The sequence below is a fragment of the Thamnophis elegans genome, chromosome 2, assembly GCF_009769535.1.
Source record: "Thamnophis elegans isolate rThaEle1 chromosome 2, rThaEle1.pri, whole genome shotgun sequence".
Lineage (NCBI taxonomy): Eukaryota > Metazoa > Chordata > Lepidosauria > Squamata > Colubridae > Thamnophis > Thamnophis elegans.
In genome coordinates this window covers 57,993,779-58,019,323 of record NC_045542.1, presented here as the reverse complement: position 1 = coordinate 58,019,323, position 25,545 = coordinate 57,993,779, and the positions used below count along the sequence as shown (strand labels likewise).

Genomic DNA, 25,545 nt, shown 5'->3' with positions numbered 1-25,545 from the left:
CTCCAGCTAGCATTTTAGAGATACTGTAGGCAGATAGACAGGCACACAGGCAAAGTTCTGTGGGAACTTCTGTGGAATAGATATTAGGCATTCCTAATATCTTATTCTTATTATTTTAATAAGATTTAATATCTTAAGTCTTATTATAACCTAAGTGCACAAATTCTGGCTATCATTTTGCACTGACCAAAGTGCATTCAGGTTTATATCAAAACCATATGACATGTTACATTATTTCATAAGAGATATATTCCCCTCCCCCCAGTGGGTTATTTTAGGGCTTACCCCAGCTTTGATCATTGACGAATTAAAAAGAAAACCTCTTTGGTCACTTTTTAGCTGAAGGGGTAATTTCATTTCAACCCAAGTTACCATAGGCAATAGTAAGGGATGCTGAGGTATTAAGATCCTCAATACGTTGATGGACGCAAATGCCGTCCCTCTGCTTTTACATTCTGAATTAGACTCTTGATAGGCTGTCCAGTACAACAGACATGGTTATTTACATTCTTCTGCTTAAATTACATACTGCATCTCTTCGTCTCTATGTATAGGGCTAACACAATGCTTGTAGGTCACATGCCTAAGCTTTCCTATTGCTTTCTACCTTATTCTTGGGCGACACAATGTACTCTTAGCATATACAATATATATTTAAGAAGTTGCTTTTCCTTCTTTTTTTTTTACCTGAAACACACATTGTAATTTTCTCAAGGCTAGAAACCGTCACATCTAGTGACTGCAATAGCACTTTATCCAGACAGTCATGGTATTAATACATTTTGCTTGGTCTCTTTCCCAGCGCCAATAAATTTTAAATTCCATGAGACAAAGTCTGTTTTCGTGACCAGAACTTTTATGAAACCTAATCCAAAAGTCTATAGTTCTTTTTGCTGGTGACAATGCTAGTGGGAGATAATAAACAGTGTAATTTTACTGCAGAGTCTATAAAAAGGGATATGTTTTGTGAATGTTCTCACCTCCCGTGAAATGCATCCCTTATTTTCTGCAACGTTAAATTGTACCTCTTTACAAAAATGGGACAGTTGTTGTTGTAGAGGTGAGTCATCTGATGATCTTCACTTGGAGCCCATCAGTTGGGACAAATGGGGAATGGGGATGTATGTACCTTCTGATACATATCAATAGAATGCATATTTTCATATACATTTTTGCCCCAGCTATATGTGAGAATAAGGGCAGCCTAGAAAAAAGGCTTGCAATGCAACACTTGGAGGCAACCATTTCCCCAGCTCAGCATGATAAGGAAGGAAACGTTAACCAATTGTCTGTTCCTCTTCTCCTGCTCAGAGCTAGGCTAATAAAGAGAGTGAAATCTCAATGCATTTGTTATGTAGTCCTAAGGTCATATGGCAAATGCAGTAAAAGACTCATTTCAAAGAAGAAAAGGTAAAGTTGCAGCCTATATGGGAAAGTCGGGGTGCAAATGTGGATGACAAAGGCATGAAAAGACCGACAAATATGTTTTCTTCACTGAGCTTTCTGTGCAAATAGCACTTATGGTATGAAAAATAAAACTTTGCTCAAAGAATTTCTCATAAGATTGCCTAGGTTGACCAGTTTTGTTTTGTTTTCCCCAAAGCCAAGTCAAAGCCAAATACTGAAATGGTGCGCTGCACGTGTTGCTGCATAGGCAATCAACACCATATCTAGGAATGCCCTTTTCCCTTTAATCTGTACAAGAGAGACTGTATGCAGCAGTCTTGCACTGGAAACAGAGTTTAAACCTAAGGACTCTCCTGTTCCTCCAGGAACACCCATGAATTTCAGGTAGTCCTTGGATTATGACCATATTTGAACCCAACATTTCTGTTGCTAAGCAAAACATTTGTTAAATGAATTTTCCCCATTTTACGATATTTCTTGCCACAGTTGTTAAATGATTCATTGCAGTTGTAAAGTTGAATTTAAAGTTAATAATACAGTTAAGTGAATCTGGTTTCCCCACTGACTTTGCCTAGAAGAAGATCACAAAAGGCGATCCCTTGACCCCAGGACATTGCAACCATCATAAATATGAGTCAATTGTCAAGCATATGAATTTTGATTTCATGACCATGGAGATGCTGCTGCAGTTATAAGTCACTTTTTTCAGTGCCATCGTAATTTTGAACAGTCACTAAATGAATTGGTGTAAGTCGACAACCACCTCTATTGGTTGCCATTCAGCAGTCTGTGAAAAGCTGAGGGTCCCCTCCCCTAATTAAAAAAGAATCAAAATCACAAATCACTAGATTCCATTAATGATTCCTGACATCGTTCATATTCTTTTTAGAAATTTTGAAAGATCTTGCGTGAAAAAGTTAAAATGTCATGATGCTATCGTGTGACCTCAGACATTTTTAAAGATTGAATCTAGTACATTTGACATTCTCTAGCATGGGTGTAAATAGGTAAATACAGATAATGAAAATAAATTGGTGTGAGGATAAGGACTGACGTTCTCTTAACTTTTTGTCACACAACATTTTTTATGACAAGTTAACTGAGGTTTCAGAGAATGTCATATGGAGAATTTTGGCACCATATACCAGCAATTTGTGATTTTCTTGTTGTGAGGACAATTAACCAGTGGAACAGCTTGCCTTCAGAAAACATAGGTGCTCCATCACTTTAGGTTTTTAAGAAGAGACTAGATAGTCACTTATCTGAAATGGTATAGGATCTCCTGCGTGAGCAGGGGGTTGGACTAGAAGACCTCCAAGTCCCTTCCATATTCTATACTATTCTATACTATTCTATTCTAGTCTATTCTATAGAAGCAAAATATGCCTTCCCTATGGCATTCCAGGATAACTGCACACTGTTAAAAAAGAAAATGAAACCTAGCATTATGCGCCACAAAAATAAATTCTTTTTGTAAAATATATGCTTTATTTTCTTGGTTATTGGATTTTTTTTCTCCCCTATAACTGTGCTACATCTCAACCCTGCTATTTTCTGAGATCTCAGACTTATGCTCCCACAGTCCAAACATTGACTTATCTGGATACAGTCTGGATATTATTCTCATGTTTTTTTTAAAAAAAAATGAATGGTTGAGGAAGATATGGAAGAAATAAAGTTCAGTCCGGAAGGATCTTCGTTGATTGCCTGTGAAAATTTTTAGGATGGGATGATATGGTTTAGAAACAAAACCATTTTGTGATTCCATGGAGTATTGAACACTAAACAAAGGACAATGGAATTTAGTTGTATCCAGTTATTCTTTTGGTAGAATTCCAATTCACCCTTTGCCTGGGCACCATATCTCAGCAGAGAGATAAATCATTCATTATCTCTTAATGCCAAGTAATATGTATCTGTTTAGGAATGCTTAGCCTTGGGAGTAAAGGGGAAGAGACACTGGGAGGGCGACCAGACTAATTCACAGTGCTGGGCAAACAGAATTACTCTGAGAAACTTCAGCATCCAGACAAGCAGAGGTGAACAATTCACAGCAAAGGTGTTGAAAGGTAAAGATTTTTCTGCTGCTGGCAGATCTGGAGTAGGTTATGTCTGTGCAAGGAGGAGGAAGAACTGTCTGTCTCTCCATTTATATTAAATTCAGAGTGAAATGACTAATGTATGACAGAAAGAGACAGAGGGAATGGTGGTAGAGGAAAGGGTGAGGGAACAAGGAATAGCGTGCATATGTGTAGAATCCAATGTGAAGACAAATATTCCTCCTTCACATTACAAAGTCAGAATAGGCATTACAGTCATGTAGATTTGTCTGGTGCTGGGGCTTGATCTGTGCTGTGTTTAATTGCATAACCTTTCCTCTGCATTCAAGTATCTTGAAATAGCTTTGTCTAAGGAAAAACCAAAGCAAAACAAGGGATGTATTCAACATTTCTCATGCTCTACCTTACAGTTATTACAGAAGGTAGACAGCGGTCCATGAGCAATTTGTAATCGACTTCTGTTAAGGCACTCAGTGCTCAATTATATTATTCTTCTCTGCTGGATGGACTTTCTGCTCATTTAGCAAAGGCATTTATATCTTCTTAAGGAAAGAGGTCCAATTGTCTCCCAATCCACTTAATATGGATTATTTATGATGAAGCTATTAAGTCATTTCTATCTTGCTTTCAAAGTGTGAAACATCAATAGAAGATCAAGGATTTTTGCAGCCCTCATCCCAGCCTTCCAGCTTTATTTAGAGAGCTTTCTGATAAGTAGGTCATCTGACATCAGCTCCCTTGATTATGAAATATGTGTTCTTCCTAGTTTCTTTTTCATAAACCTGATATGGAAGCAGAATTCTTTGCCTATTATAGTTAACAGTTGACTGGACATCTTCTGATGTTACAACAATAAACAGTTCCCTGAAGAACTGTTGAAACTAAATGCACTGCAAAGGCTGCAAACTATAAATCTATCTCAAGTGTAAACTGAGGTAAAATGAAAAATCCATCAAAAGCAGCCAAGTTATACAATACTATTTGGGGAGCTGATAATCACCTTTAAAACACATCTACACAAACAACAGTCTACCATTCTTGATAAATTATTGCATGAATATGCATGTTTTGTGAGATGAGATTATAAAAGATTTATTCAATAGCTATGGTTAAAATAAAACATACTTAAGCATGTGAGAAAAAGTGTCAGGAACATAGAGGCACTCCTCAAAGTTACAACGGCAATGAAAAAAAAACGACTTATGGCCATTTTTCACTCTTATGACCATGCAGCATCCCCATGGTAGTATGACCAGAGTTTGGGTGCTTGGCAACCGGTTCATATTTATGACGGTTGCAGTGTCCCAAGGTCATGTGTTCATCTTTTAGAATCTTCTGACAAGCAAGTCAATGGGGAGGCCACATTCACTTTACACAGTGTTTCTCAACCTGGCAACTTGAAGATGTCTGGACTTCAACTCCCAGCATTCCCCAGCCAGCATTAAGAGACTAACTTAACAACTGCAATAATTCACTTAACAAGTGTAGCAAAATATGTCATAAAATGGGGCCAAAACTCACTTAACACAGAAATTTTGGGCTCAGTTGTGGTTACAAGTTGAGGACTACCTGTACAGAGAAATTGGGGGTCTATAGGAACAGCAAAGAGTCGTATCTGTGTCAGAAAATGCAGAATTATATTACTGCTTAACTATTTCAGATGAGGATGATTAACAAAAAGATACCACTGTTATGGAAGCAATGAGCATAGTACTTTCAAATTTAAATGAAATGAAAAACTGCCATTGGCATAGCTGTACTTGATTGCAGAAAAGAGAGGATTAAAACAAGGAAGTTGAAATAGAAAACCCAGGAGTCAAATCTTTCTAGAAACTCTTCATGATTGTTCAAAATTAACATCTATATTATCTCCAGCATCAGGGCCCAATATATCTCTCTTCACTGTCTCTGAAGTGTCCCAAAATGAATCATGTGGTGCAGCCTGGTGCTCAGTGTAAATTTGAAATACAATTATGTCCTCTGAGGCATACAATTCTGTGACCAGTGGAAGCCAAATTTGAAAATAATACGAAGTATGCTGATTTGGGGTAGTGGTTAAAGACTCTGGATTAAAAAAATGGGAGAAAGTTCCAATCCTACATTCAGTACAAATTCAGCTGATTGTCTCTTGGCCCCTAAGAAGAAGGCAAGAGTAAACCACTTCCAAAATCTTGCCAAGACAACCGAAAAGACTCCTCTTATAGTCACAAGGAGGTCAATTTCTTGCACACAATTTCTTGTCCTCTTATCTCCTGACCTTTCTAACAACCCAACCCTTCGTCCAGACAATTTTCTCACGTGCAAAGATTTCATTTCTGGGATTGGCTTGCAACATTTCCTCATGCTTACTGATGCTTCAGCTGATTTCTGTCTTTCTCCATTTCTCTGTGTTGTTTTCCTAGATGAATAACAGTTTCCAGAATTGAGAAGGGGGGGAGGGGAGAGATTGAGAGGAAAAAGAGCAATTTTACTGGTCATGCACGAACTTAAGCGCTGTAAAGACAAGATCTTCAATGACTCTCTGGTGCATTCCAAAACCTCTAATTGTGTAACTTAGCCACAGAATAACATACCACTTCTAAATCCGTCCTTGGAGCATAGCTATTCATGGTGTGGGAGTCAGGCTGTTTCTTCCTGTCCCAGGATTTCTTTTCTTTTCTTTTCTTTTATGATTTTAGAACTTGGTCCAGATCAGACTGTGAAATGGTGTTCATCTCTTTTCCCCATGAATTATCCCTTGAGGAACCACATTTCTCTTCAATCTATGTATTAACATTATTGAAACAAGGCTGTGTGTGTGTGTGTATGTGGGTGGTGTGTATGTAGTATATATATATATATATATATATATATATATATATATATATATATAGATATATATATATATATATATATATAATATATATATATATATATATATATATATATGGCAAAGCAGTAATTTCCAAATGAATATCCCTGTCTATATTAGTGGTGGGATTCACTTACCTTCACTACTGGTTCGCAAATGTGAGTGTGCTCACATGCACGACCTTCTGCGCATGGGTAGAAGGTCACGCATTATGTTAGGGCAGGTGGCGGAGCCTCCAGTAGCCGCCGCAATCGGTTAGCCTGAACTGTAAGAACTGGCAGAGTACCACCACTGGTCTATAGTGAGATTAAGAAGCATTGGGGAGAAAACCCAGTGGTTGGGTTCGAACACTATGCTATGATTTCTTTAACCAGTCCATTGAATAAACTGCATCAAAGTTCCACCGACATGCTACATCATAAATTGAAAACTTTAACATTGCATGGTATGTGACTGAACCTATAGAACTTTATACCATTTATTCACAGCTTCATCAGCTTCATTTAGTATAATATAAATGTATGCCTTTGAGACAGTGTTGACTCCTAGCGACTGCTGAGTAAGATAAAATATTTTTGGCAATATTTTGTGGTTTGTCATTGATTCCTTCCTGGGGCTGATGAAGAGCAACTGGCCCAAGGTCACTCAGCTGGCTTTGTGCCAAAGGCAGGAGTCCTGATTTCTTAACCCAATGCTACAATCACTACATCAGACTGATTCTTGATATGATATCTGATATGAGATATTGGGGCAGCAATTGGCTGAGTGACATTTTCGGCCTATTTCCCCTTGCATCTAACCATGGGCATAAACATTCTCTAGTGCACTGATGTTGTACCTAATTTTGTAACAAAACATCTGCAAGGAAGCAACCAAGCTCAGAGAGCATCAAGGACTCTGCACATTCTTTAGTACTGGATGTTTTCTGCCATATTACTATAACATTGCTCTTTTGGCCCCTAAGTGAGATAAGCTAAATTATTGTTAGCTATATCACTGTTAAAAGATGATTAGTTAAAAGATTGACTGACGAAGCCAGCTATTTTTTGAAATAAAAATGCTAGGTTTCATCAATCGATTCAATCGATTTTTGGAATAAAATTAGCTGACTACAGTGCCTTGCAATAGAGGTAGAAAGAAAGAAAGAAAATTAAAAGCATAAGTTAGAAGCTTACAAAAATGTCACCATATTATTAACAAAGCATAGGAGAAAAAAAATCATATCCCAGTTAACACTAAAATAGGGAATGGTGTTTCATTTAAAGCAGGGTTGGGACAGACACATGGATCTCAGAGTAGACAATGTTAAACTATTAGTAATCATTGTCTGGCTTGCCATAAGGATCCTCCATAAATGACTTTTATTAACTACAATATATGATGACTGGACTAATGAATGTATCACAGCTATTGAAAACAGTTGTGCTCATTTATCTTCCATCATAGTCTTTATAGGGAGAATAATTCTCAAAGTTGGAATGTTGTGGTATCTTCTGTATTTCTGAAACTACTTGAACGTCTCAGTATGTTTGCATAATGGATGCTTCATTTGTCTTGCAAGCACTGTTGCCTTGAAATTTATTTTTAAAAGCCAAACACTATCCAAACCCTAACTACTAGCCTATAATTGGATTTAGCTTTTCTTCCAATCTCCACATCCCCTTTGAGAAAAAAAAAAGCTTTTCTATTGCAGCAATGCAATTCAGCTGCTTATGATGATGAAAGATAATGGAAGAAATGACTGTTTCATTTGACCAGTGCAGGAAGTTTGCTGAGAAGGCCCTCCTAAATTTCCGTTTGCTGAAGGGAAGGTCCCCTGCATTTCAGACAGAAATAAACTCTCATTACCCTACAATTCTTGAATGAACTGGTGAAGCTCAAGTGGTGATGGGAATGGCAGCAGTTGGGAGTATTCTTTACTGGAGTAGGATAATGTAGAATTAATAGCATCATTTAGAGAAGATGGGCCTTAATGCAAGAATCCTCTATGTTATAGGCAGTGATGGGATTCAAATAACATAACAACCGGTTCTCTGCCCTAATGTTTTCTTCCAACAACCAGTTCACCAAACAGCTCAGAAACTTAACAACCAGTTCTCCCAAAGTGGTACGAACTGGCTGAATCCCACCACTGGGTAGAGTCCACATTGTAGTGTTCTGTCTTGGTTTGTAACAAACTCCTTCCCTTCTGACTTATTTCCCTATCAAGATTCAAGAAGAGGGAAACGGACATGCTGCAAAGCAGAGTGTCAGCCCGTGGCATCATTTCTTATTTCTAAGGACAGCTTCAGCTTCACTGGCCTTCTTAGAAGATAAAAATAGTGGCTGGCTTCTGCTAGTGCTTTATTTAAACATTTACTCCTTAGAAAACAATGATGTTGGGAGTTGACAGCAGCTGGGAGGAGAAGGAGGAAGAGGAGGTGGCTAATCCTCACTAATCCATCTTTCAGTAAATTGATGTCTTGTGACTGGTTAAATGTTTCATGGCAACTATCACAAAATTCCCCTAGAATGCTAGAAACAACCACTAATCTCAACTTTTGGGAGTTCTGTTCCAGTGACATTTGGGTTGGATGGCACTAAGATGCTGCCTTTAAACCTTCAGTTGGACAAAGTAGGGTCATATGAAGAGCATGCCTGTGGACACTGTCATTTAAAGTCATGAACATGCTGCACTGAAGTAATTTCAAGATTACCTTAACATTTTGCAATAAGCTAGCAGACTTCCCCTTGGTGTACTTTCCTGGAATAATAATATAGCTGATGGGCACAAAAAATACACACACACACACACACACAGAGCACCCTGCATCTGTTTTGGTTTTTTTTTACTAGGTGGACTGTTTCATTTCACCTTTACAAAATGTTTACTGAAATTCAGCTCTTAGCACAGCATGAACTCAACGTAATGTTTTATTACATCATTCAATGGGTTTAAATTGTTTAGCTTTATAGCATTTTCCACTATGGTTCTGTTTTGTTGCTATGTCACCAAGAAGGATTCATCCCAAAATAAGTGAAGGGAATCTAGTTTGTCCTAAAGGCCAAAATGGCTCTTATCAAAAATAGGGAGGCCGCTAGATCATATGCTCCATTCTTTATCTCTATATTTCTCAATCTTATCAACTTTAAGGTATGTGGACTTTAATTCCCAAAATTTCCCAGCCAGCATTCTGAGAGATGAAGTCCATGTATCTTAAAAACTGATGAGACAGACAATAACAGTGACATAGCAGTTAGACTTATATACCACTTCTAAGTGCTTTACAGCCCTCTCTAAGCAGTTTACAAAGTCAGCACATTGCCCCCACCCCAAAAAATGGATCCTCATTTTACTGACTTTGGGAGGATAGAAGGCTGAGTCAACCTTGGCCCTGTGGGACACGAAGTCCTGGCAACCGGAAGTCAGCAAAAGTAGCCTGCAGTACTTCATTCTAACCATTGCACCCCCACGGATCTACTAACAACAGACATTAACTAATCCTGCAGTATGAGTCTATAAACTATAGGCAAGAATATATGATGGTAAACAATTCTGGGTATGACAGTGCAAAAGGACAGTGACAAATGGGAGTTAGATCAGAGGAAGGCTATCAAGATATTAAGAGGTCTAGAAACAAGCCATATGAAAAGATCTGGGTGTTTAAAGACAACCAAGAGTTGATAGGATAGACTAGGAGTATCAAACTCATGTCGTCACGTGACATATCATGACTCTTTCTCCCTTCGCTAAACCAGGTGTGGGTGTGGCCAGCACATGATCCATCTGGCCCATGGGCCACAAGTTTGACACTCATGGGATGCAGTCTACATATCTGAAGGTTGTCACATAGAAGAAAGAGTATATATACAGTATATTCTTATTACTCAAAGGGCAAGAACAAAAAACAATGTGTTAAAGTCACAAGGAAGCTGGTTCAGGAGAAACTTTTGTTTTTGCTGTGGGAGAGAAGAACAGGCTGTTGTCAGCGTTCCAAATACCATGTAGAATCAAATCAGAATTGAAGGCAAAACTATGCTTAAGTTCCAATTTAATAAAGCAGGCATGTTGGCACATAGCTGTGGGATCCCAACTCTGGAAGTTACATCAGAATCCCACCCAGTTAAAAGTTCATGATCTTCTCCCCACACCCACAATCCATCACATGGTCCAATCTCCTCCTTCCACGCTGGCGTCCACGCCCAGCTTCTTCTGGTCAGGTGTGAATGTGCGGAGACAAAGGATGACCTTGGCTTCTAGCAAAGAATGAAAAACAATACATTCCAAAATCCTGCTCCTTCTAATCCCCCCCCCCCAATTGACTATACTTAAAGAAACAACATAATGAAATAAGAGAAAGTATGGCAGGCCAAAATTCTAAAAGGAATATAAATGCAGGCCTGACAGCTGTCACATGAAGTGGCAAAATTTCATTTGTTGGGGGATACAGAGGCTGGGTTATCTGTCAGAGATGTTACACACCCTGCAGTGTACACAAAGTAGATTAGTTAACTTCCATGGTCCTTTCTGCCCTATGAACTTGCTAAAATTTTCAGGGAGGCGGGAATGAAGTCGCGACAATATGACATGCAATCTTGAAGCTCCAAGATTGCCGCCGATATCTCTGCTGCTGGACGGTCCTTTTGGACCTAAGCTATCCCATAGAGATGGTGATAGAGAAGGGCACATCCTGCTGATCCCAGGGACATCGCAAAGTCGAAGGTAGATCCAGGAGAAGCCCTTTTTTCCAGTGACAGAGAAGTAGCCATTAAAGCTGCTGAAAATTGGGACAGCTCCAGAATGGAAGGAAAGTGGGAGAGAAAGTGTGTCAAATTGGTGAGATAAATTTTATTATTAGAGAAGAGAACACTCAAAAAGATCAAAAGTAAAGTTAAAATTGAAGACAGAAGAGGTTAGGTGACAAGATTAAAGCTGAGTCAAACTTAGTGTGCTATTTTTCTTTAATCTTTTATTGATGGAATTTTTACAAATGCTTCTTATTTTTTAAACTGGACTGGGTTTTTTCTCTCTTCTATTCCTCTTTTTTCAATACTTATTGATTGACTTTTTCTTTTTTTTCAATGCTCTATTGCATTTTCTTTTAAGAATCTTTTTCCCCTTAAGTTGGAATATAAAGAAGGAAGTAAAAGCAGAGGAAAAGAATAACACTGTCACTTAGAGGCTTGGAGGCTTGGAAACATTGTTTTTCTTCTTTCCCTTTAGCATTTGATCTACATTTCAAGGTCTTTGAGCTTGTTTATTGAAAATGATAGTGGGATGAGCACAGATATTTTATATAGGTGCTCTTCTGGGGTACTATCAGTAGCTGGACTGAAGTGAAAAGAAAGCTTGACTTGAAAGAGAGAAGATTGCAGTGAACTTGTTTCGAACTTAATAAAAAAGCCTTGGAATTTATAAAGTGGCAGTGATTACTATCTGGAGGAAAAGACCAATACAGATGATGTTCCAACACGAAAAAGAAAAGGAAGTGACTTTGCAGATGATTATGCAAAAAATTCAAAAAATACAAGCAAGGACAGAGGTCATTGAAAGGAGAATGGAGAATATTGAACAAAGAACAGAAAAAATAGATGGAAAAATTGAGAATATTTACCGTGATGATGAAAAACAAGGACAGATTTCAAAAAATGAAGAAAAAGATAAACAAAGAGATAATAAAATTGGAGATATTACAGCAGATTGAGCATGGTTGAAAAGACAAGAGTGGAATATTGGAATGGGAGAGCGACAGATCAGACTTTTATCTCAGATTCCAGAATATAGAAGAAGAAAAGGGAGAAAATTTAGTAGAAGTAATGATATAAATTTTGGCAGAAGCATCGGTGATAACCAAAGGGAAGTTGATGGAAGGAACAGACGAGGGGTTCCGAGTCTTTACAAGATATGCAGTGAAAAACAAGGTGCCAAGAGAAGTCCATATAAGATCTACCAAGAAAATAATTAGAACACAAATACTACAAATGGCAAGAGATATAAGATTGTATTACCATTGGATGGATACAGGATGATGTAATAGAATGCACAATAAAAATTAATTTAAATTTAGTTAAACTTAGAATATTACACATAAAATGAAGTAATAATAGTTATAGTCATATAAATGATTAACAATGATTATTTATATATATATATATATATATATATATATATATATATATATATATAATATATTAGATTGATAATATGAAATTTTATATAAATTGTAAGTGAGGACTATAGAGAGGATACGTAAAATTTTTGTAACCAAAGATAAACAATTTTATACAGAATAAAAAAAGCTGTAATATTACGGGATGGTTTTGGGATGATGTGATGAAATGCCATAATGTAAATTTATTTTAAACTTCTCACATAAAAGGAAGTAACAATGGTTGTAGTCAAATAAATGTTTGACTAAATGTTTAATAATGATAATAATTGTATGCATATACTGTATATTAGATGGATAGTATGAGATTCTATAAAAATTGTAAATGAACACTGTGGTGAGAGAGCATAAACGTTTTGTAACCAATCGACACACTGTATGTAACTGGAGGATGTTTTTTTAATGTTTTATATCTGTTTATGTTTGTTTGTTCAAAAAAAAAAGAACTTGCTAAAATTTTAGAAGCTATGCAAGTGTCACAATATGAAGAGCTTCTATTATTATCCAGAAGTTTGAATTATTTATTTCCAAAGTGGCTACGGTTCCATTTTCCCCCCCTCTTTCTTTGAAGGAACAGCATTAGTTGACTTCCCACCCTGGGTTTTGAGTAACCAGAAAGCTATATTTAAGAGAAATGTAGAAAGGCAAGCATGCATGTGAATCAGTACATGGCAAAATGTGGAAGCTGCAGTACTGAAGGGGATTTTATCAGCCCTTTCTGCTTCCATGGGAAGATGATTCATCCGTTTTAATAATCTGGCGATGACTCACTCAATACAGCAGTATCATCCCCTTGAACCCAAAGATAAATGCCATTTTTGGGAGTAGCTGCAAAAGTGTGCAATGATCCCACTTCAGGTCAAGCAGGCTAGAGCAGCCCTAAATTTAGAGTTCCTGCTTTGGTCAATGTTCTCAAGCCATGGAAAGACTCAGAAAAGCAAAAGAAAAAAACAATTGGAGAAGGCACCTTCCCAAACTGAATGTGCTGTAAAGTATATGTGCAGCACAATAAAGCCCTACAAGTTCTGTCCTCTAAAAAGGTGGAACTGAGAGGTCCCCACGTATCGATCAGTTCTAATGAATTGATTGATGTGATTAAACTGTTAGAGATAATTTGTTAGGAGGATCCAGCCACTTTTATGGACTAACTAAGCAGAAATAGATTTCTAAGCATTGTTCCACAAGTCTTGCGAATATTTTACTTCTTCCAGAGCTCCCTCTGGAGAGTTTCCAGTAGAGGCCTACTTATTAGTATTGGCTATTCATGTTGAATTTTTCTAGGGCAATCTCGTAAGTAGCAGCTGGCAGGAATCTCTGTGTTTACTCCATAAGCCCTTCCTAAAAAACATGTATAACTTTTTACGGGGATGTTTTTGATTGCTTATGACAGAGGATCTTTAAAATTAATTTAAGGGAAGTTTGTTGACAGAACCGTAGCATTGAAAAGGAACAAAGCACTAAATAACTCCTGGCCTGACTCACCAGCTACGCATCGCATGAGGCAGTTTGCTGAACCCGGGGCATTCTGTCAAGCCCCATGTTTTGTTTAATGAGTCCCAAGTTACTAATGGACCTTAAAAGACTTCTTTTCCCCTAGCAAACCATCCATTCCTCTCCAGACCTGCCTAGGTGATACATACCAGCCTAACTCACATTGGGAGTGCTCTGGTTCCCTCCTGTTGGATAGACTTAGGGGTTGTGTTCCTGTGGTTGTTGATAAAAATAGGATCGCCGGGATCCTATAATAGGATCCTATGACAGTGGACATGGCACAAGAAGAAGTTGAGGCATGGTTGTTGGATAGACTTAGGGGTTGTGTTCCTGTGGTTGTTGATAAAAATAGGATCTCCGGGATCCTATAATAGGATCTGACGACATTGGACATGGCACAAGAAGAAGTTGATGCATGGTTGTGTTGACTGAGCTCATTCAATCGCTGAAAACAATTCTTTCTTTCTTTCTTTCTCTTTCTTTCTTTCTTTCTTTCTTTCTTTCTTTCTTTCTTTCTTTGGTTTGTCAAACATGTACAAGATAACAAGGAACAAGAATAAACATGAATAAGAACACAGAAAATGGATACAAATAAATGGGGACAGTAGGACAGGGATGGTAGGCACACTGGTGCGCTTATGCACGTTGCCTTTACTGACCTCTTAGGAATGGGGTGAGGAGGTCCACGGTGGACAATTTAAGGTTGAAGCTGTGATTGTTTGAGGATGTAACAACAGAGTCAAGTAGAGCATTCCAGGCATTGACCACTCTTGTTGATGAAGTTGTATTTTCTGCAATAGAGTTTGGAGCGGTTTACCTTGAGTTTGTATCTATTGTGTGCTTGTGTGTTATTGTCGTTGAAGCTGAAGTAGTCATTGACAGGTAGTACGGTCAGCGCCCTTCTCTCAACTGCAAAAACACCCAAGATCTCTTCCCTGAAACCCCAAGAGATAAAAATCTCCCACCCACCCACAATGCTTTTGGTTTTGCCAGCAGAGCCTCCCCAACTCCCAGCAACCCCTTTATGAAATGAGCCATAATATCCGATCTTGTGGAGAAGGTCACAGCGGTTGCACAATTGCATTTCTGCTTTCAAAGCCCGCAGCCGGAGCCCTTTGGACAGTAATCAGTAAGCCCAATTTGCGGGGGGGGGGGGGAGAGGGGATATCTGCAGGAGCAGCCCAAGAACCAGGCAGCCTGTCACTTATAGGCTAGCTGCAACCGCTCAGCCTTATTGGCCCGCGGGACAAGGGAAAGTCCGACAGGCAGTTCCCTGTGCCAAGGCAACCCTGTGGCTTCTGGCCAAGGCCGAGGAGGAAGAAAGCCTCTCCAGCAGGGAAGCAAAGAAGTGCTGCAAAAGCTCCCCGGTAGCAAGCAGACGGGGCGAGATCCTCTCTGTCATTCGGCCGAAGACTGAAGTCAGCAGAACAGAAGAACAAATAGAAACTGACTTTAAAAACAAGGGAAAAAATCAGGAGTTTGAAAGCCAGGCTGTCTGGAGGAGTCAGTCCGATTGGAGGGCTTTCTATGCTCCAGCCAAAAGAAAAAGAAAGAAAGAAAAGGCAAGAGAAAGAGAAGGAGAAACGGCGGCAGTGAATTAAGCCTGGAGAAATCCGAGGACGCCGTTTAATGTCGATGGATTAGGGGCTTGTTTTGTTTCAAGGAGCCGACTTTGCCCAGCGCCTTCCGGATGATTAAATGACAAGTCGAGCGAGCCGCGGCGTCCCGGAGGAAGTGCTTGCTCTGTGCCTTTAAGAGAGTCTTGCGGGGGAATTGGGTTTCTCAGTAGTCCTGCACGTGGCGGAATATATGTTTGGTTGGGGAGGGGGGAATAGCGGGGTGGAAGAGAAATTGCGTTCCGATTTTTTTTTCCTGGGTCAGGCCTTTGGCATCTCTCTTTTTTCGCTCCTTTTCTTTCAATGATGCAAAGCTGCTTCAGTTGGGGAGCAGAAGCGTCTGATCCGCGCACGGAAATGTGGTAATCCGGACGGCATTCGCGATTGCAACCCATTGAAGAAATTCGGCTGGAGAACGTTTGTTTAGCTTGGTTTGGACGGAGAGGCAAAAAGGCGGCGGCAGCAACAGCAGCAGGGAAAGTAATTAAATAGACTTCGGGACACGTGGATGCTAAATCTATTTCCCAGTCATGGACCGGGACCGGATTACAGGTGAGTGGCTGGAATCGTGGCTATGTAGACGTGGTGCCTCATCCTGCCTTTCTCCCCATTCACCCCTCCTGTGGTTTGGGCTGTAATGGGGAAAAAAACCCTCAACACAACTCTTGTGGCATTTCGGCAGTCCCAGATGACCTTGGTTTAGCTCTACTATCCTTTCCGCCTCCTGAATGATCTCAAAGTAGACGGTGCTGCGGGAGACCCACCACGGGGCAAAGCAGTGTTGGGCTTCTTGGATCCCATTGGTGCTTCCTTCAGTTTTTTTGGCTTTTCCCTTCTGCCAGAGAAAGGAATGGATCTTTTGGCTACCTCTTTGCATGAACTTTGACAGTTTGGAGGTGGGGGGGTGGAATTTGGGAGTGGGAGGAGTGGGGAAGCCTATCCCAGCTGGTGGCTCAAGGATGACTTTATGTCCTGGAAGTTGGCCGCTTGCTTTGTTTGCCTGTGTGTTGTGGTTTAGCACTGGCTTTCATGCCAAAACTTGTGTGAAAGGCAGAAGCTCTCCCGCCTACTCCTTTGTCCTCTGGAGATGTTTATATTGCTACAGGGAGGATTGGCTGATAAACAAGAGGGGTACGGTTGCTAGGGGAGAGAGTGGCCTGGATATATGCCTGCTCCCTGGGTAGGAAACATTATACTAGAAGGTTGCTGCCCTTGGGCCCTGTATTTCATCATCAAGTATATTTGACATGGTGCTTTTCTGCTAATGGCGTGTGCCTGAGAAGCCACCATTCTCCACAGAGGTCCACTTGCTGAAGACAAGGTGTAAATGGATTGCTAAGGAAAAGAAGAGGCTCACAATGGGCCCACTGTATACCTGTCACCGCTGTAGACACAATAACCAGCTATTGACTCTCCCTGGGAGCCTTGAAGCTATTTTGTTCATTATTTTTCAGCCCTGGACTGATGGCAAGTTTATGAGACATCTGTTTTTGCAATACTTTTAGCAGTTGGTATCTTCAAAAGAATCTCTGAGCTGGTCTCTTGAGGTCTTAAAAATACCTTACCTGTAAACAACAGAGTTAATGGGTAGAATTCACGTGACACAGCAGATAACAGCAGACATGTTTTGTCACTCATATCCCATTATTTCCCTGCATTTGCCAAATAGCCTTAGGTGGGATCCTTCCTGCTCTACCAGCTCTCTCTAGAGAATACAATTTGGGACTGTAATCGATATTCAATATGGCTGAGCTCATATCAGGGTCCAGAGCCTGCTGCTGGTCCCTCAGTCATTAAACCACTCAACCATTGTGTGTGTGTTGGGGGGGGGGGAAGCAGTAGGAGAGTTGCCTGGATTCCCAAGAAAATAAGCCAGAAATGGCTAGAACAGCCTTGAATGCTGTTGAGGAAAGCAGCTGCTGTGCTCTTCCTGGATGAAGAAGCTACAATGATTTGCAATCAACCTAACTTTGAGATGTATTTGATGGCAGAGTACACAATATTCTGTCTCCTTCCAATTTTTAAAACCTGTCTTTTTTCCCTGGCATGAGTGAAAACACAAGTTGGGAAGCCATTCAGCTCTCCTGGGCGTTGCTAACTTTGTTGGGTATTCACACTGGAAGCAAAACCACATGTTCTAGAGGAAACCACCAAGCAAGGGTGGAGTGCAACAGTGGCAAAGGAAAAGTGAACTCAGTGTTGGTCTAATCTGGGCTCTGAAGAACAAAGTCTGAGTTGCACATTTACGTGGCTCTAACAGCAGGCTTATTGCTTAAGGGAACACTACTTTTCTTTCTGATTTAGGCAGCAGTAATACGTCCAATAAACCTCTTACATTCTCCAATGTCTAATACAACTCCCCAAATTTCCAGCTGGCATATCAGACTGAGAAAAAAGATGATTAGCTACCATCCTACTTTAACCTTTCTCCCTCTTTCAAAGTACTAGAGAAAAGTCCTATATGGCAAGTATGTCTCATATTAAATATTCTTATTTGTATTCTTTTCCCTGTATGCTTTTATCTCCAGGAAGGGATTGTAAGTTCTGTTCTGCCAATTTGCAAAAAATGTAAAATTGTACAAAGAATAAATAAAGCTGTAACCATGAATGTTTCATCATTAGCAACAGCATTTAGACTTATATAACGCTTCACAGTGCTTTAAAGCCTTCTATAAGTGGTTTACAGAGTCAGCCTATTGCCCCCAACAATCTGGGTCCTCATTTTATCCACCTCGGAAGGATGGAAGGCCGAGTCAACCTTGGAACTGGTTGGGATTTAACTCCTGGAGTGAGCACTGAGTTAGCCCTGCAGTACTGCATTCTAACCATTGCACCACCAAGGCTCTTCATTATGACCTGCACTCTGCAAATGGAGTTGTTTGGTAAAATACAAGGATCTGCAATAGATAGCTTTTGTTTGTGTGACCTTCAATGACTGGCGCCTGCTTTAATTTTCAAATGCCTTTGTGTTGATCGGATTCCATTGAAACAATAGCGCAGATTTTTCTATACCTAACCATCCACTCCATGTCTGGAAAATACCTTGAAAAATAAGAAGCATCATCAGCCATAGTTGCTCTCCCAAAACATCAAAGTACTGAGCTTGGGGCTGTTTGCTGTCGGTTCATTAGCTGTTACTCTGGATGATCATTTGTGAGGGAGAGCATCCAAATAGCATCCAAAAGTAAATCAGAGTCCAAGGCAAAGTATTGCTCAAAGTTCCTATTTATTAGGAGAGCCATGTTGGTACGTCTGGGGGAAACAGAATCTGAAAGCTGATTTTCCCCATCCAGTTGAAAGTTCAAGATCTGGCCCCCACGCCCACAAGTCCATCACATGGTTTAATCTTCCACTGCCATGCTGGCAGTTCCACCCATCCAGTTCTGCAGAGGTGCAAAGACAAAGGATGACCTTGGTTTTCTAGAAAGAATTTTGTTATGGCTACAACGCATCTCACTCCTACAATCCCCCCTCCCATTTCCCCACAATAGAAAATGCATAGTAGAATAATAGAAAGTGTGGCAGGCCAAAGATCCAAAAGTAAATATGGCTACAGGCCTGACAGAGATTTTATTAAGCTGAGCACTTCTTATTAGGAACCCTATTAGTATTCTACTACGCGCTTGTCTGTCCGGACAGAATCATGGATGGGATAAACAAGGAATGAAGAGATATGGAATGAGTCAGTAATCAGTAATCTTTAGTAATCTGAAAAATAAATTAGCAATAGCAGACAAGGTAGGAAGTCTGAACTAGGACTAATGACAAATCAGGAGGTCTGAATAATGAATCAGCTTTGGTTCTAAAAATATGCTTCAGAACAGAAGGAGCATACACACTAAAACCTCTTCTCTCAGGATCACATGGCAGTTGTATTAGATACCAAAGCAAATATGGGGGAAAGATGTGACTAATTTAATTGTAGATAGTTGCCTCATTTTCTATAAGGCACATGCCAAAGTACCTATTTGGAATCATGTCCTATATACAATCCTGGAAATCAGTAACTCTAATGAAAGCATAATCGATGTATAGGGATGTTTCAGAGTTTAGGATATTACATAATTATATTACCTAAATTATATTAAAACTGATTTTTTTCTGATCAATAGAATCTGATGACTAATCTGGATATAGCCAGAATCAGTCCAGGAAAGTCATAGAAATATTTCACCAAAAAGTTCAGTTCACTGGTTCAGTTCACACAGAGGAGCTGTATAAATGATGTTCCATCTCATAGTACTGTGACAGTAATATCCAAAGACATTGTGAAATATTTAACAAATCATGAAGTCTTCATTCACTCATTCTTTTGCTTAGGTGAACATTCAAGATGGCTAACTGAACTTAATGTAATGCAAATGAAAATAAATGCCATTAATAGTGCGCTCAAATAATTGTTAAAAACTTGCTGAAAAAGAGAGATATTTACAGATTTTTGAAATGCTTAGAGAATTGGTCCTCTAATGCTTTTTCTAATCAGAAAGAAGTCCATATTCTCCTAGGGCCTGATCAAGGACTTTTGACAGCAGAAGTATCTTCAAAAGAGAATCTCGTTAATTACCAGGTAGAACCATATTAGGAGTCAATTAAACAGTCTGATCAGTAAAGAATTAAGTATTTCAGTACAGTCGTCATGTGATTCTTTTAATTTATTTGCAAGTTGAAATTGTAGCAGGAAAGGGTTAATGCAATTGCATCTCATGTGCCCATTGTAGCCATTTCTGGATTTTGAAACTTTGGGTATGATAACTCATGCCCTTTTCAAAATTTCACTTCCCTCTACATGGGGTTAATACTCTACATGTCCTTGAAGATCTTGACATAATACATAAGCTTCAACTGGCACAAGTAGTACACATGGTTATGGATAGATCCAAAATTTATCAGGTAACATGCCACTTTGGGAACTGCATTGGTTGCCACATAGACTCCCAGTGCAATTTAAGATGCTGGTTGTCACCTCTGAACTCTTAGTGGCTTAGAACGTAGGTATATATGCGAAACTCTTAGTGGCTTAGGACATATGTATGTATGTACGTATGTATGTATGCATGCATGCATGCATGCATGCATTCATGCATGTATTTATGTATGTTATCTTCTCCATATTAAATTGACCACCCAAGGACATCAGAAAGAGAGAGTTTGCTGAGGGTCCCTTTAAGAATATGGCATTGGGATCTGGAGAGGATGGCCTTCCATTCATGGAAGAGCTTACTTCTGGATACCTAGTCCTCTTTACATTATTAAGCTTTCAAAGGGCTGTGAAGACTTGACTCTTTAGGAAAGATTTTGGAGATGTGGAGATTTAGTTTACCCAGTGAGTGAAATTGTCATGGTAGATTGCTTGGTGTTTCATACGTTAAATATTTTTAATGCTATATTTTAGTGTTTAATAGCAATAAATAAATAATTTTGTACAATTTCACACTCCAGATATTTTTACAAGTTAACCCCACATAGAATGTATTACAGTAGGGAAGTCGGAATGTAACCAAGACATAGATCACAGTCACCAAATATTCACTTGGGAAGAGTTGCAGCTGGCACACCGGCCTCTATTATTTTACTCAATTTGTATAGCCACCCATCTCAAAACAGTGACTGGGTGGCGAACAATCATAAAACCAAGTTAAAATACAATACAAAAAAAGAAATTAAACATAAATAGCAGCCAAGAGATGTTATAATCCATCAGTCTCAACATAGCCGGGATAGTCTCTCCACAACTTCTATTTGCAAACCCAGTACTATCTGAGAATCAAGGAACTCCCAATTTGTGAACTTACTCTTTTTACGGGAAGTGCAGTCTTGTGCAACTAGTGTACAAGCAGAAACCTGTAAGAGAGAGATTCAGTGCTTCCGTGTTTCATTTAGTATGGTTATTTGAGACTGAGATTTCGTTTGGGATATTGACATATAGAAAACAGAGTCCACTCCATGGCAGCGTTGGTTTTTTCATTCTGAATGAGAGAAATAGTAAGTGACCAAAGCAAATTGCAAATGAAGTGTGACCTTGCTGTCCATAAGATAGTCCAGATGTGGGCAACTTAGCTCCATCCAAAGTTTAATCTTGTGTTGCAATAGGTTTATCATATGTGTGCTCTGATTCTTAACAGCAAACCAGTGCAGATTGAAGAGAGGTATCATGACACATTGCAAAGGTTCCTTAGAAAAATAAGACCAACGATTTGTTGCTTCTTGAATCTGTCCTGCTCTACAAGCAAAATTTTGTCATGTTAAACCTTAGCTGAAAGGTCTAGACATACTTAGGTTAGGAATCTTTCTTGACATTTGTATACCAATGGTGGATTTCAATTTATTTTACTACCTGTTCGCTCATGCGCATGATGCTTCTGCACAGAAGCATCCAAGCAGGTGGGTGGAGCCTCCCATCGCCACCACTACCGGTTCACCTGATCTGGGAAAAACCGGCAGAAGCCCACCTCTGTTCTCTACTGAACCTTAGCTATAAATACCTGGATTAAATATATCTACATGAGCCTAGTCAATCCTGATTCTTCCACAAAGTCTATCATTCTCAAATAATGTTATGCTGTTTAGGGTTATGGGACTAATTTTACCAGTATGCTGAGGACCAGTAGTTTTTCACTGTATTATTCTCCAAGATTGCACACAGGTGTTTCCTGCTCTCTCTAAAGGTAGCAATAGCATTTAGATTTATATACTGCTTCATGGTGCTTTACAGCCCTCTCCAGGTATGTCAGCATATTGCTCCCAACTATCTGGGAATTCTTTTTATTGACCTTGTAAGGATGGAAGGATGGGTCAACCTTGAAGCCATCAGGATCGAACTCCTGACTGTGGGCAGAATTAGCCTACAATATTGCTTTCTAACTACTGTGCCATGATGGCACACCTTCCTCCACCAAATATTTTAGTATTGAGTTTCACTCACTCCATATTGGATTGTGGCTTAAAACAACATATGCTTGGTTAATTTAACAAAGTTGGAAGGGACCTTGGAAGTCTTCTAGTCCAACCCCCTGCTGAAGCAGGAAACCCTATACCATCTATAATTTCTTTGGATGTTTGTATGATCCTCTGTTTTAGTTATCTTCAGAGAGTGCCCTACAGATCATTTTCATTTTATATGTTTTGCTGTTCCGTTTTTTTTTTAAGACTATGTGGCCTTTGGGATGGTGAACTTGGAAAGGACAAAACAAAATCGGAAGCAAACCAGAGGTTTGGATTTGCTTGGCCTCCCTGTGATATTTCAGAGACGATGGACAAATTAAGGCATTTAGTGTGCTACAGAACTACTGTGATGTATTTTTGACTTTCTCATTTTTATACTCTGCCTCTCTTGGTCTGAACCACTTCAAAGCATTCCTCAGTACCATTCCTGAGTCATACAATGGAGCAAGCATGTCCCGTCTACATCAGGGTTGCCAGAGAACCTTTATTTTAAAGATTTTACCACTATTCCCCAGTGTCATGACTCTGAAGAACCTAATGGTTATTTACTTATTTTCATAAGAACCACAGGCTCTCTAGGGTTTGAGAAACGGTGTAACAGAGTTACTATAACATTGACTAAAATGTTGGACTTAGAGTCTTGGAACTTTTAGAACTTAATACTGGATACTCTTCTATGATGTAAAGGACTTCTAATGATTGCGGGCTATTGTGTAAGGTTTTTTTGAATTCAGAAATGTTAATGTTAATTATACAATTGGGGTTTATTTAATAAGCAGTGGTTTAGTACAAGCCACTAGAATAACTTGCAGCACATTTGCCAACAACACTCTAGTTCTACTCAGCTTCTCCCTATGAAGAGATCTCGTGTGAAAGTTGAGCTGTCTGGTTTTGCCCCATGACCTCTATGGTTTCAGCAGAATCTTTGAAAATAATTCTTACGCCTATTCAGCTCTGCAGGGGTATATATCCATTTGATGTTGATCTTAGGCATGGAGGATTGCACCTTCTGTAGGACAATTTTTATCCAGACAGCTATATTTGCACTGAATGGATGGATGGAAATTGGAGCATAGGACTCCTGGGAAAAATCTGGTTCCTGGAATTCAATTTACATGTGGAATTAATGTGTGGAAAAGTCTAATTCTACTTCTGATTGTGTGAACCATTCTGGAAATTCAAAGCTATTCAAGTGTATTGTTATATTACAGTCTCAAAGTTTTTTTTTAAAATCTGGAGAATGTGCTTCTCCCTCTTGCCCTTCGCTTTGTAGAAAAAAAACACAGGTAAAGCATTACATTTTAAAGGGTTTATGGTTCATCAAGTTTTGCCTGTTCCTTATTTGTGATATTATAGGTTCTTAGTACTTGTGAATTGCTTTTCTGTAAAAAGCACATCATTTGTGGTATAGGTATATAGGCTGATTCATCAAGACTGCTTAAAAATATGGCAGGACATGAATGATTGCATTATGCCTTGCAGCTAGATGTGGTTGATGACCCATAATGCAGTTGCATAGATGAGGCAATCTAATGACCATTTCATTGAGCACAATAGTTGCTGTGAGAACATTTCCGTCTGCATTTTTTAACGAAAGGGGTTAAAAACCACATCTCTAGTAACATTAAATAATCTCATGTAATTGCAAAAGATGTGCCATCTAAGACTTCTCCTTCTTCTTGTGCTGAGGACGGGCAAAGCTAAAAGATAACTATTACAAGACTGAAGATAGAAATGCCATTGCTAGGAATATAAAAGTGCTATGGAAGAGCTTTGTGGGAAAATTTCAGCATTTTGGAAAAAAACACAGAATTTCCAGCCCTTCATCCATTGAGACTTGGATTTCCATCCTCCCCCCCAATATCTTCTATACTGTATGTTCCACCTGATTTTAGGAACAAGCATGCTACCACCAACCCAAATATATTCTTTATTTCCAAGAATGACCCTGAAACTGGCAGTTATCTGCAGATATGCTCTTGTAGAAAAAGATTGGTGATACTAGACCACAGATATACTGACCTCCAATTTCTCACTAAGAAGCCCCATAGAACTCACTTATAGCCCTTTCCTACCACCGAAATGAAGTTAATATAATATAATAACAGAGTTGGAAGGGGCCTTTGAGGTCTTCTAGTCCAGCGATGGCAAACCTTTTTTGGCTCATGTGCCAAAAGCGGGGGGAGCGCAGGGGGGTAGTGCACGGGTGTGCCACACCCATAATGCTTTGCGCACAACCCCAGTGCACATGCATGCACAACCCAGTGCTCCCTCCATTTTTGGAGTGCTTTTTTCACCCTCCCCAGGCTCCAGAGGCTTTATAGGAGCCTGGGGAGGGCAAAAACAGCCTCCCCGCCCCCCGGAGGCTCTGGAGGGCAAAAAACGACCCTATGAGCAAACTGGAAGTCCACAAGTCTTAAAGTTGCCAAGGTTGGAGACCCCTGCCATAAAGGGGAAATGCCTTTCCCCATTTGAACTTTAACCATGGAACAAATAGATCCTGGCAGCAATTGTTTTTCTTTATTATATCCCCATGGTGTCGCCTTCACTTGATCTCCAGCCCATAAGCAAAGACTGGCTTAAGTAGAATTTACCTCTTCCAGGGTTCAAGTTGTATTTACTCCCTTATTCTGGACCGATGGCAATTAAACATCACTTGGAATCCCTAACCCTAATACAAAATAACTACCATATCCTTGCCATGACGCATTCCCTCTTCATCAAACAGCTGGACCACGGATTTTGTAGAAATAAATGTTTCTGCAGAAATAGGCTTCTCCTTTTTGTGCCACTTGGACAAGCTGTAGTCATGGGAGACTTTCCATACACAGTAAGTTCTTAAGTATGTGTTGCTGTTGCCCTTTTGTACTGAATGCAGCACTATACAGAAAGCCTGTGCAATTGTAATTATGTCTGGAAGGGAGGGAGAGAAAGAGGCATCCAAGCTATCGTGAGCTCTCCATCCTGAGCATATCACATCTGTCAAAGCTTAAATCCTTCAGTGCTGGAGCCCCAGAGCATTGAGCCAA

General features: G+C 39.5%; 1 protein-coding gene across 2 annotated transcripts in view; it reads left to right on the top strand.

Annotated features, from left to right (window-relative positions):
* Nucleotides 1–25,545, top strand: part of SEPTIN9 (septin 9) — a 282,042-nt gene that overhangs the window by 63,093 nt on the left and 193,404 nt on the right. Inside the window, exon 1 of one of the 2 annotated variants that reach the window (XM_032209327.1) lies at nucleotides 15,152–16,126. The exons of the other annotated variant lie outside the window; for it this stretch is intronic. Coding sequence (XP_032065218.1) covers nucleotides 16,105–16,126 — 22 coding nt within the window. The 5' untranslated portion in view covers nucleotides 15,152–16,104. Of the gene's footprint in view, nucleotides 1–15,151; nucleotides 16,127–25,545 lie in introns of those variants that run through there. 2 annotated transcript variants of the gene reach the window in all.